We start from the raw sequence: 14,878 nt of genomic DNA, 5'->3' as shown, positions 1-14,878 counted from the left end.
CTAACTAGGTTACGCTGTGAGTTCTGTCGCACAGACACGGCCAGACATGATTGTATTCTATCAGAAGCATATTATGTATTCCAAGATAGCAATGCAACAGATGATTATCCTCCAGACGAAATTTTGCTTCCAAGAGGACAGATTTTGTTTTATTTTGTTTTTTGTTTTGTTGTAAATGGCAATCCACTCATAAAAGACAATTTCTCATTGGAAAGTATATTTATTTAATGGACCCAATGTCTCTGCACTCTGAAATATGATTGGACTTCAGAGCAAATTTGTACAGTTTGGATCTTTAGAATTATATTAAACAGAGATGTTGAAAGCTAGACTTTTTAAAGCATTCAAAAGTGACGAAATTTTTGACGTCACGTCAAAATTTTCCCCAGCAATAGATGTTGAAACTCTGGCTTAGTTCGATTGTTTAATCAATTCTAATAACTTTTCAGACACATTTGAAGAGGCTTGCGCTTTGAATGGTTTCTCAATAACCAAATGGAAAGTTGAGTGGAAGAAAAAAGTGCCATTACTATTTTTCAGGACATGGAACTGACATCTTTATGTGGACAGCACTTTACCTTTTACATTTTAATCAAATTTGCAAGTTGCTTAGACAGTGGGTAAAGTCATCTTTTTTATGACTTCACATCAAAAATTTACTTGGAGGTGCTTTGTTCACATCTGATCATTGATCAAACATCTTATACACAAGTTTGACAAGCAGATGCAAGAGAACAGTGATCACAATTCTTCAAGTCATCAAAATTCTTTTCCACATAAAAGAAACGTAGCAAAAGTTCAAAGTATAAAACAAATCACAATCATAATATTGTTTAAGAAATGTAATAGAAATTCCTAAAATTAGCATGTATAAGGAGAGAAACCAATGAAGCGACATTAACCAGAAACCTCAAATACCTTGACATATGTTCTTTTAAAAAACTGGATGAGTGATACAAGGAAATAAAAACATTCAACTGACCAAAAAGAAAAAAATCACATTGTGCCAAGCGGGTAAATTTTGTTCCTATGTAATGCCTTTCTTAAGGACATATTTAAACACCTCATTTTTCATGTTTTTTTGATTGCACAACCCTAATGAATTTTAGATATTTCGGTCAAGAATTTACACACATTTCAAACACTTTTTTTTTTACAAATGATCTGAAAAATGCATAATGTGTCCTTTTCTATGATACCCTTAAACAAAATCCAGAGCAAACCGTTACCTTCAGGAGACTCCTAAACAATGCAAACATACTGTATCATCTGCACGTAATTTTATTTCAGTATGAATGCAACTGCACTGGATGTTTACACTAGCAAACAATATCATGAAGACAGGGGACAGCAAGGGACAGATAAGAGAGTGCGTTGCTGGCCATTTTAAGGCAAGATTATGTTTATAAAAAAATACCATTCCAAGCTTCAAACATGTCATCGTCGAAGCATGCTCAACTCATCAACCAAAACTACAAAGAGCATGGCACAAAAAAAACCTTCTAAGGCAATCCACCTTAACTGACAGCCTAAGCAAGAAGATGATCATTCATAGAAGCTACCAAGACATCTTTGTGACCGGACCTGCCAAGATCCATGGCTCAGCTATGAGAATATGTTGGCAGGACAAGTATAGGTTATTTATATGCCCTCCACAAATCTAGCCTCCTGGAAGGGCCTCCAGAAGAAAGTGATAAAAGAAAGTCATAAGAAATCATATTTGTAGTTTTCCACTTGCATGCGGAGAACAAGGCAAACCTGTGAAGTAAGATGGCGGACAGCAATTCTAAACCTTCATCAAGCTCTACAATGGAATGGTTTAAATAAGTGACTTTTATGGATTAGAATGGTCAAGTCAAAGTACACGCATGGATCCAACCAAGGAGGATCTGTGTCAAGATGTGAAAAGTGATATTCCCAAAATCTCATTGCATTTGCAAAGAAGAAGAGGAAACATTTCAGTCTCTGGATGTGCAAAATATATGTCCAAGAAGCTAACAAATGTGATTTCATATTCTTATTTCATCACCTTCCTAAAATAATGGGCTAAGTCATTTTTTTTTTGCCAAAATTGATTTTTCCCCCTCCAAAATCACTTTTGGCAAAAATGACTTAGGTCATTGTTTTAGGAAGGTCACAATTTGTAAAATGGATTTTGCAAAACAACGTAATTTCCTTCATTTTCACAATTTTGAACTAATTTGTGTTGATCTATCATATAAAATTGCAATAAACAGATTGAAGTACATTATTATAACATGACAAAAATGTTATGGATAATTTTTCAAGGCGCTGTGTATATCAACTTTGTGGCTCCTGTTTTTCAATCAAAATTCTGTGGAATGTGTTCATAGTTTCCATTTTTGTACATGTTCCTAAAGAAATATCAATAAATATTGTGATAATAAGAATGGAGAAGATACAATAGAAATTTGGTCTTTGTGTCATGCCATACATTTTTTATGTTTTTTTTATGTCTTAAAGAGATTGAGGCCTGGGTTAAAGGCCAAACAAAAGGTACGTACATGATGTGGAGGCAAAATCCATTAAATTAGCAAAAGTATAGGTGAATATATGCACAAACTGTCAAGGCATTAATAAAAAAACTATCAAAAAATAAAAGGTGCATCATGGAGAAATGACCTGTGGCCATAGGAATCAGGCTGGGAGGCTCTTGAGCTCGAACGGCTGCAAAGGGGTCTGATGACAATTCCAATGTTGTGTCAAACTGTTCTGCCAAAACCTCACTAGATTTGTGAGACATGTTTCTGGATGTCAGCCCGCCGTTATAGGATAGTTTAATTTTAAGATATATTGGTGACAGCTTTCATTTACAAAGTTAAAAATAACTCCAAACCCCAAACTGAATAACTTCATCATGCACGTCTTATGTAACCAAGTGATCTTTGAACTCTTCATTGCTATCTCGCAGCCATCAGACTAACGCCAAAAAGAATCTGGCTCCCTCGGAAACAGTGAAGGATATAACCCATGTGCAAAGCTTCTTGTTTGCTATTGGCTCAGGTTTGACTCTTGATAAAAAAAACTAATTTGAATACCTCCTGTCAAATACTCAAGGACGACATACAAATTCGTTTCTGACTAGGTGTATTGTTCCAAAACAGATGCTGCACAACTTTCAAAAGATTAATGGATGCTCCTTGGGCTCTGGGAAAGGTTGAAAGGAATCCAATGGAAAAGTATCTTGTCAAAATAAATCTTATGTGGTGCCAAATTGCATACGCACACCTCTGGGCTTCAAGTGAGACTATGCAGCAGAGAGAACCTGCAGGGAGAAAACCTGAAATCACTGATAACACACTGCCGTGATGCATGTTTGTTGAGGGGGTACTACATTTACCACTCCTAATTTCTGTGAGACACATGTCTTTATTATTGTGATTTGCTGAAAAACGGACACGGTATCTTGATTGGGATTTCCTTTCTTTCCACCCATGAAACAAGTTAAAAGAAATATTGTAGAGATGTAGTGTATCTTCAGAAACTGGCTGTCAAAACAACTTTGCAACCCCACATCGAATGCACAACACCACCACCATGTGGTCACACTGAGCACGCACACTGTGTAGTTTGTTGCATTAGACTATTATGTTTAATTTTCTTTTAATATGGCAAACGTGAAATTAATTATAGTTAGTTACAGTGGAATAGTCTAGTTCAAATGCGACTGTTTTGTTTGGTTTTAGCACAACACGCCAAAAGTCCATGCCTAAATTCTGTCGAGAATTTGCTGAAAGACTTCAAAATCCTTTTGAAAAGACAACATCAATACATTCTTACGACGTTTCAGCTACAGTATTGTAGAGGGGTATGGGAGGACATTTGTATATATATATAAATATACAGTACAGACCAAAAGTTTGGACACACCTTCTAATTCAATGGGTTTTCTTTATTTTCATGACTATTTATAAGGCAAGAAATCCCACTTATTAACCTGACAGGGCACCTATGAAGTGAAAACCATTTCAGGTGACTACCTCTTGAAGCTCATCAAGAAAATGCAGAGTGTGTGCAAAGCAGTAATCACAGCAAAAAGTTGCTACTTTGAAGAAACTAGAATATAAGGGGTATTTTCAGTTGTTTTACACTTTTTTGTTTAGTGCATATTTCCACATGTGTTATTCATAGTTTTGATGCCTTCAGTGTGAATCTACAATGTCAATAGTCATGAAAATAAAGGAAACTCATTGGATTAAAAGGTGTGTCCAAACTTTTGGTCTGTACTGCATATATGTGTATAGACGTGCAAACTCCGTTTTGCAGATTGAAGTTTGTATGCTTTCTAAAAAATTACGGTGACATTTATTATATTTGCCTTTTATAAAAAGAAATGAAACAACCATAAATAGAAATCACTGACGGTCTAAAAAACATGTTTAAACTGCTTCATATACATACACACATTTTAGCAAGGTCGTCCTCTCCACGGGTCAGCATTGTCCTTCACGTCACTCCGTAGTTCTTCCTTTTTTCTAACTGTGTAGAAACTAAAGATGGCTGAAGCTTCTCCATGCACCAGCCGGTTCTTCTGTCACAGATGCTCACTGGAGATTAGTCCTCGGCTTCCCGTGAGTAGTGGTAATAAAAAAAACATTGAATACGAAAACTCTGCCAAGGAAAACACCACGGGGTTGTTTTTGCTTTTATACACTTCGGTGTAGCGACGTGACAGTCGTTAGCATGCTAACACTGCTAACAGCCTCCTGAGATGTTCCGCTTATCATTCACCTCAACCTACTTAGCTGATTATCTTTGTTATAATCAAAACATAAACTGCGTACTTGCTATTTTCGCTTATATGCCACTCGTGTTACACAACTTGCAACAGAGTTTAATTAATTTCTTATGCATCCAAATGGCTGTGGTGAAGCTAACTGCTAGCTGTTTTGATCAGTGGTGTTCTATTTAACGTCCAAAAATAACTGCGCGGATTCTTTGATTAAAATATGTATATGGTTTACATTTAAGCACAGCTCACATTTGTTTAATATATTTTTAATGGATCGTATGATTTATGTAACTGCTTTAAAAAAATTAGTTTGGTTAGCCGCTCAGGTAAACAGCAGAGTTGTGCTTGCTTTCCTCTGGTAGTCTATGATCTGTCACTCTGTAGCCATGCTCTTTAAATCATTAGCCGTCGATCTCCACAGCCACTGCTAATACAACTACGCAACACATACGGCAGATAAGACGTTAAGATTATTTTGCTTTTACTGTAAATAAAGACATAAAATTCAATCCCCTAACTTTGCCAGTGGCCTAAAAATGTGACAGAAGCATAATATGTACATATAATATGTGGTTAGAACTTATTTAAACGTCTGCTTAACGTCTGCAATGCTGGAGGAGGGTAACTATGGAGGGTTACTATGGAGGGTAACTATGGAGGGTTACTATGGAGCTAACAGCAGGAGGAACTGTTAGCTGCTGGATTTTCTATTTTAACCATCTAACCCAGGGGTCCCCAAACTTTCTCCTGTGAGGGCCACATAACTTGTCCCTTCTCTGATGGGGGGCCGGGGTCAGTTTGTAACAGAAAAAGTGTGACGATTGTAAGAGTGCTAAACATAAAAATGTATTGTTTTTCAGAAAGCACAATCAAATAACCTTTTCTGGATTCTTCAGAGAACAAAAGTCAGGAAATAACACTATTTATGAAATAAATAATAACAAAATAACACTGGGTTCTCCACATAAAAAAAAGGGTTAGGGTCAATTATATGCATGTATAAAATAGTTACTAACTAGTAGTTAATAATAAATAAAGTTCATTACTAACATTTATTTTATTGCAAAAGTCCAACTTATCAAATAAAAATGCACATATATGAAAATACTCTGGTATTGTTCAGGGGGCCGGACCAAATGTGGAGGCGGGCCGCATCTGGCCCGCGGGCCGTAGTTTGGGGACCACTGATCTAACCATAAACCTGATCTAGCATTTCATTGATTTCAATGCTATGATTTTGCTAATTGCAACCTAACTATACCAGAATTGTAATGTCCCTCCTTACCGATATATAAAATAAACACTAAAGTAGTTGTGTTTGTACATTTTTGTGGTATGTCAAAACAATGACGTTTAAATTATATCAGGTTAAAAACTAAAACTTAGAGCAAACACGGATGCAATTGAATTGTAATCTGTGGAAAGTTGTGACTGAAATATCACTAAAGCGTAGCTCAGTTTCCAAATTATTTGTAGATATTTTCATGTCTAGTAAAGAACCTATAATTACATTTTTCATGGTTAGGACTAGGATGGGAAATGATTGTACTGTGTGTGGTTATTGTGAATAGTTATTTAATCTTTGTAATACTTAACAGTATAATGTTTGCAAAGTTCAAAAATCAAAATCTAGTGTTGAGATTGTGATTTTTATTTAATTTCTCCACAGTTTCTTCTACAAGGGCAGCAATAAATATCAATATCTTTAAACGTATATTTATACTTGCTGATAGGACATGCGCATTACTATGTTTTAAGCGTCTCTTTATCTTGTTTTGCATTGATCAATAGGTTGCTTTAAGTTTTATGTTATCTCTTTAAAGGTTAAAATGAATGCATTTTAGAGATAGATGAAGTTTCATTTTGAATTTGACTGGATATTCTCTACAAACAGTTTTGACCATAAAATTGTTGTCTGATCCATTTTTGCCGATATTCACTCAGAGGATGTTGAGCTAAGACTATGGTTGGCCTTGTTTATACACAAAAAGACTATAAATGTATTCAAGAATGTATTTGTATTGATGGACCTGTTTCTTGATGACTATATTTCAGCTAGAATACTGGATTTATTGTGTAAAAGGTGATCTTGTTTATTGCATTCACTACATTATGTCTTTTAATTCTTGAATTTATTACAGATGTATATAAAAACGCTGCTTTTATGTGTTGCACAAAAACAAACATGTGCCTTGAAATTGATCTGACGCCTCTTATAGGGTACTTGATCAAATTATCGATAAGCAATTTTACCCTCTCGTTAGTCTTCATCTCAAAGGTAAAACCGTTACTGTTTAAAAAGCTTGAATGATCAAAAAAGAAGGAAGAAGTCCGTTATTGAGACCCATGTGTTATGATGGTCTTTGACTTGAAGTCACCTCTACAAATAAAAATGTACGTTCTTCCTCACGTAATAAGAAATAGGCTAGCAAGGTTTCCCCCAGAAAACTTGCTAAGCCCAGGGGTCGGGGGGCTCGGCAGTCATTCATCCAGTGGCCCGCCATGTTTTTGAATTAAAAATTTTTGAAGTTGATAGGAAATTTGAAAATATCACTTAATAATTATGTGTAATTGGAAGATTAATATCTGAACACCAACTAAAAATTCTTAAAAATGCAAACATTTAACAAAAACTTAAATAAATAAGCAATCCTAAGTCTGGTGGGGGCAAAAGTAAAGCATTGTGGCCCACCAGGCTTATAATACTCTGGGGGGGAAACCCTGGACTGGGAAATAAAATGCACTCTGTGCTCCTATGCTAAAATTTGTAAACATTAAATTGTGAGGGAATCGGGTTTTTTGATTCAGAGATTTCAAGTAGGTGATTTAAAGTTTGGCATTCTGCATTACACTGCATTGCAACCACACAGATTATTACAGCTGTTCATAAAATTATAGTACACAGTGTCTGTTGTTGAACTTTTTTTTTTAATCTACCCTTTTTGTTCTTCACAGGAATACATGTGTCCACAATGTGAGTCTGGATTTATTGAGGAGCTGCTGGAAGAGAGAAGGTGCATGTAAAGTAGTAACTAAGCACAATGTACCAAAAATCCTGAATTGTTTAAATAAATAGGCGTGATTTATTGTTTATTGTTAGACATATGTATCCATATATTTTTGTCTTTGCCAAAAAGAAGCTTGATTTACCTTGGTGACATACAATTACTGACATTAGAATGTGAGGCCACCTCTGAAACCTATCATGTAGTTGATTTTAATAATATTTTCAGGACATAGCTTTTGAATACTTAGATTCAGGTAAGTTCACAACATTTAGGTTTTATGTTGTGCATAACAGAGTCCCTAACTTTTGTTTGGGTGAGTCTTCCAGATAGAAAATTGACTGTGGGTGCTAAATATCAACTGGGTTTTATATTTTTGCTTTAATATTACGCTTTACCTAGTATTATGATCATGTTAGCAGAATGGGCAAATATTTATGGAACATGCTCTATTATTCACATCCAAATCAGAACTGGAAGGAGTGATAAACTTGGCAAGAAGTGACGGCAAAACCTGCTAATATAGATATTTTAAATCATTCTGGTTTGAAAAAGTGGAAAAACAATGTTCCTATTAGGCTCCCTTGTAACTTTGTCAACAATCTGCTTCCCTGTCTAGAGCGGACAATGGGTCCATGTCCACCATGTCCAGCGGACCCCAGAACCAACAACCATTGGAGGTTTTTAACCTAATCTTTACTCAGATTCTTGTCTTTAACAAGGAGCTGCCTGTGCCTTTTGACTCCTGTGACTCTGTTATGCACACTGTTGTGTAACAGAGTCAGCAGTTCTTAAAACTGCTTTAGCTGACATTTTTGTTGAACCTATAGTTGACATGATAGAACTTGTCATAGCTTTCAGTTCTGCTTTTGCACATTATTTTTGTCTTTTGTGAAGTTTACCTTAAAAATAAGGCATTGAGTTGTTCATTTCTTTTATTATGCTGTTGTTTTTTTTTTTTTTACCAGAATATGGACCAGCAGTTATCTATGTTCCCCTCCGGCTTTGGTCAGTTTTCCGTTAGCGTCTTTGATGACACCTTTGACCTTGGGCCTGGACTAGGGACAGAGGACAATCAGGATGCTGAAAACCAGTCAGAAAGGGACATGTCATCTCGGCAGCGATACGGTGCCAGGCAGAGTAGAAGTCGTCATGGTTCAAGACGGCAAGCAGGAAGGCACGACGGAGCTCCTACTTTAGAAGGGTGAGACATTTAGACATTTCTGCTTTCCTAATAGCACCACCCTATTTTCCTAAGTGTTCTTTTTGTCTCATTCTTTGTCATTTGTTTTTTTCATAGTATCATCCAACAACTTGTGAATGGAATAATTGGACCTCCTGCAAATATTGGTGTTGGGGCCTGGTGAGTCTGTGGTACTGACATTTGAGAAGCAAAGAGATAAACTTGCAGCAGTTTCTTTACTTCAGTATCTCTTATTTTAAAGGGGGGTTCTCCACTCCAATCCAATGGACTATGCTTGGGGTGCTAATGGACTTGATGCTATTATAACACAGGTAATAAAAGAATAAGTAAACCACAAATAAAATGCAAGTTGTGTTTTTTGCAAGTCTGAAGTATAAATCAAATAATTCAATCATGAATGTTTTCTTTTCTGTTTAGTTATTAAACCAGTTTGAGAACTCAGGTCCACCGCCTGCTGACAGTGACAAAATAAAAAGTCTTCCTACAGTGGAAATTACCGATGAGCATGTTGGTAAGTAAAAAGGACTAAAAGCAACAAACTTTTAGCAGCTAAAACTCTAGACATTCAGAGCACTGCACTATCTTTGCACGGTGGGTAAACGAATTTCCATCCATCCATTTTCTGTACCTTAGAGGGGTCAGGAGGGGTGCTGGTGCCTATCTCCAGCTAACGTTCCGGGCGAGAGGCGGCGTACACCCTGGACAATTCACATAAACGAATTTCCTGGATGTTTTTATCCACACAATTACCTTGACAAGATGGTGTAAACATGCTAGCATTAGGCTAGCGCTTCGACAAAGTTTTCCATTTCCAACAGGAGCAAGATTTTGACGTTTTTTTCAAGAGTGTAGCTGTTTGTTTGTGACTCTGACATTTTATCAATAATGAATACGGTAATTGCCCAACAGAGCATCCAGATAATAGAAGTTCATATTACTGTATTTCTGCGGGCAAATCTGGTAAAGGGTCATATTCACATACTCTGTCTACCTGACGTTTTCACACACTTCTTTTCAGCTTCAGGACTGGAATGTTCTGTGTGTAAAGAAGATTACAGTGTTGGAGAAAATGTGCGACAGCTCCCGTGCAATCACATGTTTCACAATGATTGCATAGTCCCCTGGCTGGAACAGGTATTTCACTTATCCTACCCCATTTTCCCTTCTGTTTACTGTAAGCATTCACCGGTTGGTGTTTGAAACAGGGTCATGAAGGGTAAACATCCATAACACCCCTGTGTTTGTTTTCTGCAGCACGACACTTGTCCAGTATGCAGGACGAGCTTGACTGGACTGAACACGGCAACAAACCCTCCAGAACTCTCAGAGATGAACTTTACATCCTCCCCTTCTTCCTCGTCCTCATCGTCGTCGTCCTCCTCCACCTCTTCTTCCCCTCCATCCTCAGATTCCACCAGCAACGAGAGCTCCACTGATAACTCGTAGGCAGGGTATTTGTATCCGTCACCTCATGAGCCGGTTTCTGCTCCTCGGCTGAGCAGTGACCTCCAGTCCCTCCCTGCTGTAGGGCAGAGGCCTGAGTGCATATCATCAGGATCACTCAGGCCTGTTTCAGGGGTAAGTGATACATGTGTTTATGTATTTCTGCCCGCTGTGTCCCCTCCCTGCCCCCACCACCACCACCTTCATCAGGAATGTGAACAATGGAAGGGCAGACGCCTGCGGTGCAGCTTGTGACTGGGAGGAAGTGGAAAAGCGTGAAAACTTCAAGAGATTCGTGGAGTTCAAAGCACCTCTTAAAAGAGGAGAATCCAAAGGTAGAAGACCAGGAGCGCCAAGACAATTGCCAGTGTTTTTGTAAACCTCCAGCCTTGGTTGATCTAATATGACCCACTTTTGCGATAGGCAAAACGTATGGGTATTCCTTTTTGTAGTAAGTTGCGTTCAAATCTTTGAGTGCGCAGCTTCAGTGTGCATTCAAATGTATCTATGGTGTGAATGAATATTACACTTCAATATCTTTCCAATTAAAATTTACAATAGTTTGTAGGATTGTTTATTTTGAACGAGCGATTTTGTCTGATGATTTACAGTGGTTGTTTGAATAAAACTAGTCTTTCTTTAAGGTCCAGTCCACGCTAACCTAAGTATTTTTAAAAACTGAGATTTCTTTTAATCTCAGTTGCTGCAGTTTTTGGTGACAAAATCTAAGCATTAAAAAAAACAATAACAAAAAAACTGTTTGTGATGTAAATGTACTCGCTCGATGTATGGAGGTTTTTAAATGCTAGCACAAAGGCCCGCTTTGCACATGCCCAATTTGCCTTTTTTTTTTCTTGCAAAAGCACATATGCAGTGAGGCAGTTACAATTTTTTCCACATCTGCCTTTTGTCCTCACCCTGTTTCCATGTAGCTTCAAACTTAAGCTGCTGAAGGTATTTTTGCTGTGTTCATGTTGTCTTGGAAGTTGAAACGACTACACACTCTGATTGAGAGGGTTCCTGTTGCAAGTCAGAAAACATTGGGATTTGCTAATAGTTTTGGTGCAAACATTTTTTTTAGCAATAAGCACCTATGATACATTTCTCATGATCTTCAAACTCAAAAGGAACCTAGATTCTTTAGAGCACTACAGGGAATACAAGCCATGAGAATTGTTTAGTAATGTCATTATCTTCTATCTGCATCTACCCGTGCAAGACACTGAATTGGGAGCTGCTCTACGAGCTCCTTCTTTATCAGCTGGAATACTGAGTGGGTAATTTGCGAATTTGAATTGGTGAATTGTTTTGCTAACAGAGAACTCTTAAAATCTGACTTCAGAGAACAGAGAAGCACTACTTAAAAAGACTAAAATGTATGTTAGAGGACAGAAACTAGAACTGAATCTTTAGCCCAGTTCTGCTTTTGCAGTTTTATGGATCTTTGGGGTAGTATTGTTGTAAATGTCAACATTTTGCTACTTGCTGGCAAACATAGGTCTTAAACATTTTCCAATTGGAATTTGAAGATTCAGAGATAAAGTATAAGTTAAAAAATATCTATAGCAAAATAGCTAGGGTGTAAAAAACTCATTAGGATTTGTGAGAATCATGTTTAATTCTTGCATAGTATTAAAAAATATTTTTATTTTATTTTTTTAATAAAGTTATTTACTAATGTCTTCAGTTTAAAAAAAATTCAATTTCAAACATGACTATGTAAGTAAAGAAAATGAGCACTATGGATTTTAATACATGTATGCATATGTTGAGACCAAGTCAAGCATGCTTAATTGCTATATTCTAAAATAACAAGCAGCAGTACTAGAAGAACACTGATGTTGACAGATTTAAAGTTTTCTTTGAGGTTTAATCTGTTTCAATTTTAGTCATTTTTTTCCCCATACTATCTTTAACACATAAAATAGAAAAAAGTTTGGGTTTTAGGTTCTTTCACTAAAACTAGTGATTTAAAGCCAGCAGAAACTAAGAAACCACGAGGATGTCGATATTTACTCATCAAAGCAGAGCCCCCCTAAGCCTTATCTAGTTTTACTTTTGATTAATCTCAAAGTGCATCAATGTGCAATCTATTTTTCGAAGCATCTCTGAACAGTACATACAAATAAAATAACTATTCCATGTAAACCTCTCATAAACTAATGTGTTTTAACTGCTGTTTGGTTGGATTTGATTAGACTGAGGTTGTGGCATTGTGAGTAGAAACCTTCTCTTTATTTAACATTTCTAAGGTGTGCAAGATGTGGGATGGACGGAATGAAAAAAAAAAAAAAAGATACTGTGGTGATTTTTAAAAATATATTTAAACATGTTGAGGTCTTTGGTTTGCAGTCTTAATTGATGTGTTCCTTTCATTGTTCTTTGCACTTTCAGAACAATCGAGGAACAATAACCCTCATTAGCAAAGCTTTTGAATCTATTTTCAATGCATAATAAGGCTTTGAGATAATTTTGTACTTTCAAAGTGATGACTGGTCCAGTGGGATGCAAACCGCAAACAAACTGTACGAAATCCTTTACTTCTGCACTTGCCTGATAAATATCATCAATAAGCAAACTACATTCTGCTTCCTTTTATTGTTTAGCTATATGTGTGCATTTCCTCTACTTTGTACCCCCCTCTCCTCTGGGATGTTGGGTTCTAAGGCTTTAATCGGAAGGGATTGTTGTAGTGGACAGAACACTTGTGTATAAACACAAATGAGCACATTTGAATTATAGCTTTGAGATTCATTTTACAATGTGAAAATTAATCTATGTTCAACTTCACATTATTGTGGATGTGAAGTGTTTGTGCCAGACATTGCACCCTGGGAGGCTAATTTAAAGTACAATTACTTCAGGTTCAGTGCTGCAAGTCAGACTCTTAATACCAACTGTATTATTTTATTGGGTTTGCTGAAGCTTGCAGATCCTTTTTATTTAAGCGAAGGTTGTTAGAATTCAGTTTTTTTGCAGAAAATTAGGAATTCTATGACAGCATCTAAACGGCAGTCTTAAATAAAAGTATGTCTAAATTAATTTATTTTTAACTAATCACTTTAAATATGTCATGAGATTTTCTTCCTGAAAGTTGAAATTACATTTAAAGTGCCTGCTCTTAATTATTTACCGCCGTGATAAAGATGTTTAAAACCCTTTACATTTATTTTATAGCAATAGCAAAAAGTTGCCCTGAAGATGTTGGAAAAATCCAAAACAAAATGTTGACAGAAATGTCTTTTTCAAAATCACTTGGTGGTGCAGTTATTGATATGCAGCGACTCTTTTAAGCATCTGATGGATTTTCTTACCTTGCATATTTGAGAAACGTTTTGGTAATTTGTTTCGGTTTCTTGTGTATACAGCTAAATTGAATGAGGACCCATATTTATCTTTCTCCTCTCAGTAAAGTGAATGTTAAGGGGTGGGGTTGGGTCACAAAAGATTGCCATGACAGAATTGCATCAATGAAGTCTCCGCAGCACCCATTAGACACCATTTACATACCTACCTATTGTGATTCTACAGAAAATGTTTTTTTTGTGGCATTCCAGCTTACACTCAAACATGCTAAACCTTGCTCGAACTCTATGCTTCGGTCAGGGCATTTGAAGTACAAATTTGGTGGCTTCTGCCAGAAAACTGAAAATGTCTAATAACTGGGTCTTCCCACTGGATAATGAACACGTAGCCTAACCAGCTCAGGAATTATTCACCAGACAAAAACCTTCTACCATAATTATCCCAGTCCCCACATGTAAATCCTCCAAAAGAATTAGTGACAAGCTGAAAATAAGAATGCTGAAGAGAGGGGTCCAGGACTAGGGATGATATATCCATCTGTCAAAATTTATTTATGAAGCACCGAGTTTAGCACAAGCTTTTTAAAGAGGTTAAAAACAAAGTACAAAACTAATAGAAACACCCATTTGAAATGGTTAAACTAAGTAACAGATAAAAACAATTTTATTGATAGTGAAATTATGAATTAGGAAAGGGAGATGAGTCAATCACTGGGGAATGAGTAAATGTAGAAATTCAATCATGTACAAAGGTGGTGCAATAAGGAATGATCAAACATATTTTGAACTGGCTTTCTCAAGATAAATTTCTTGAGAAAGCCCATGGCACTCCTTGAATTTAGAAATTAAAATCCTGTTGATGAGAAATATGGCCGTTTCTATAAAATCATCTTTAAAAAAGGACACAGTTATCATAAAGCGTGGCATTTGATTCAATTTTGAGTTTTACCCCAACATTTTTGGCATGCAACTAATTTTTAGTGTTTGTAAATGCCAGAATTACAACAACAACAAAAAATCTGGCACATTTTCTTTGTAATTATATTACAAAGGAAATATAATTTGTCCTAGCAAATTTGTTGATTTATGTCCATTTAGTATATCTCTAAAACGGTGTCGATTATAAGTCAGGCCCTTAGTTTCAGTAAATGGTTAAACATAATGAAAC

General features: G+C 36.3%; 1 protein-coding gene across 1 annotated transcript; it reads left to right on the top strand.

The window, feature by feature from the left end:
- The first annotated feature begins 4,495 nt into the window (after positions 1–4,495).
- On the top strand, positions 4,496–12,986 carry LOC102231293 (E3 ubiquitin-protein ligase RNF126). Its single transcript, XM_023340241.1, has 9 exons — positions 4,496–4,592; positions 7,709–7,767; positions 8,378–8,438; positions 8,727–8,962; positions 9,059–9,121; positions 9,204–9,273; positions 9,380–9,473; positions 9,981–10,096; positions 10,217–12,986. Exons 1-9 carry the CDS (start codon positions 4,518–4,520, stop codon positions 10,406–10,408), a joined length of 966 nt encoding a protein of 321 aa, XP_023196009.1. The 5' UTR covers positions 4,496–4,517; the 3' UTR covers positions 10,409–12,986.
- The last annotated feature ends 1,892 nt before the right edge of the window (positions 12,987–14,878 follow it).

Source organism: Xiphophorus maculatus, chromosome 9, assembly GCF_002775205.1.
Source record: "Xiphophorus maculatus strain JP 163 A chromosome 9, X_maculatus-5.0-male, whole genome shotgun sequence".
In the NCBI taxonomy this organism is placed as follows: domain Eukaryota; kingdom Metazoa; phylum Chordata; class Actinopteri; order Cyprinodontiformes; family Poeciliidae; genus Xiphophorus; species Xiphophorus maculatus.
Note: the sequence above shows the minus strand (reverse complement) of the source record. Positions and strands in the feature narration are given on the sequence as shown.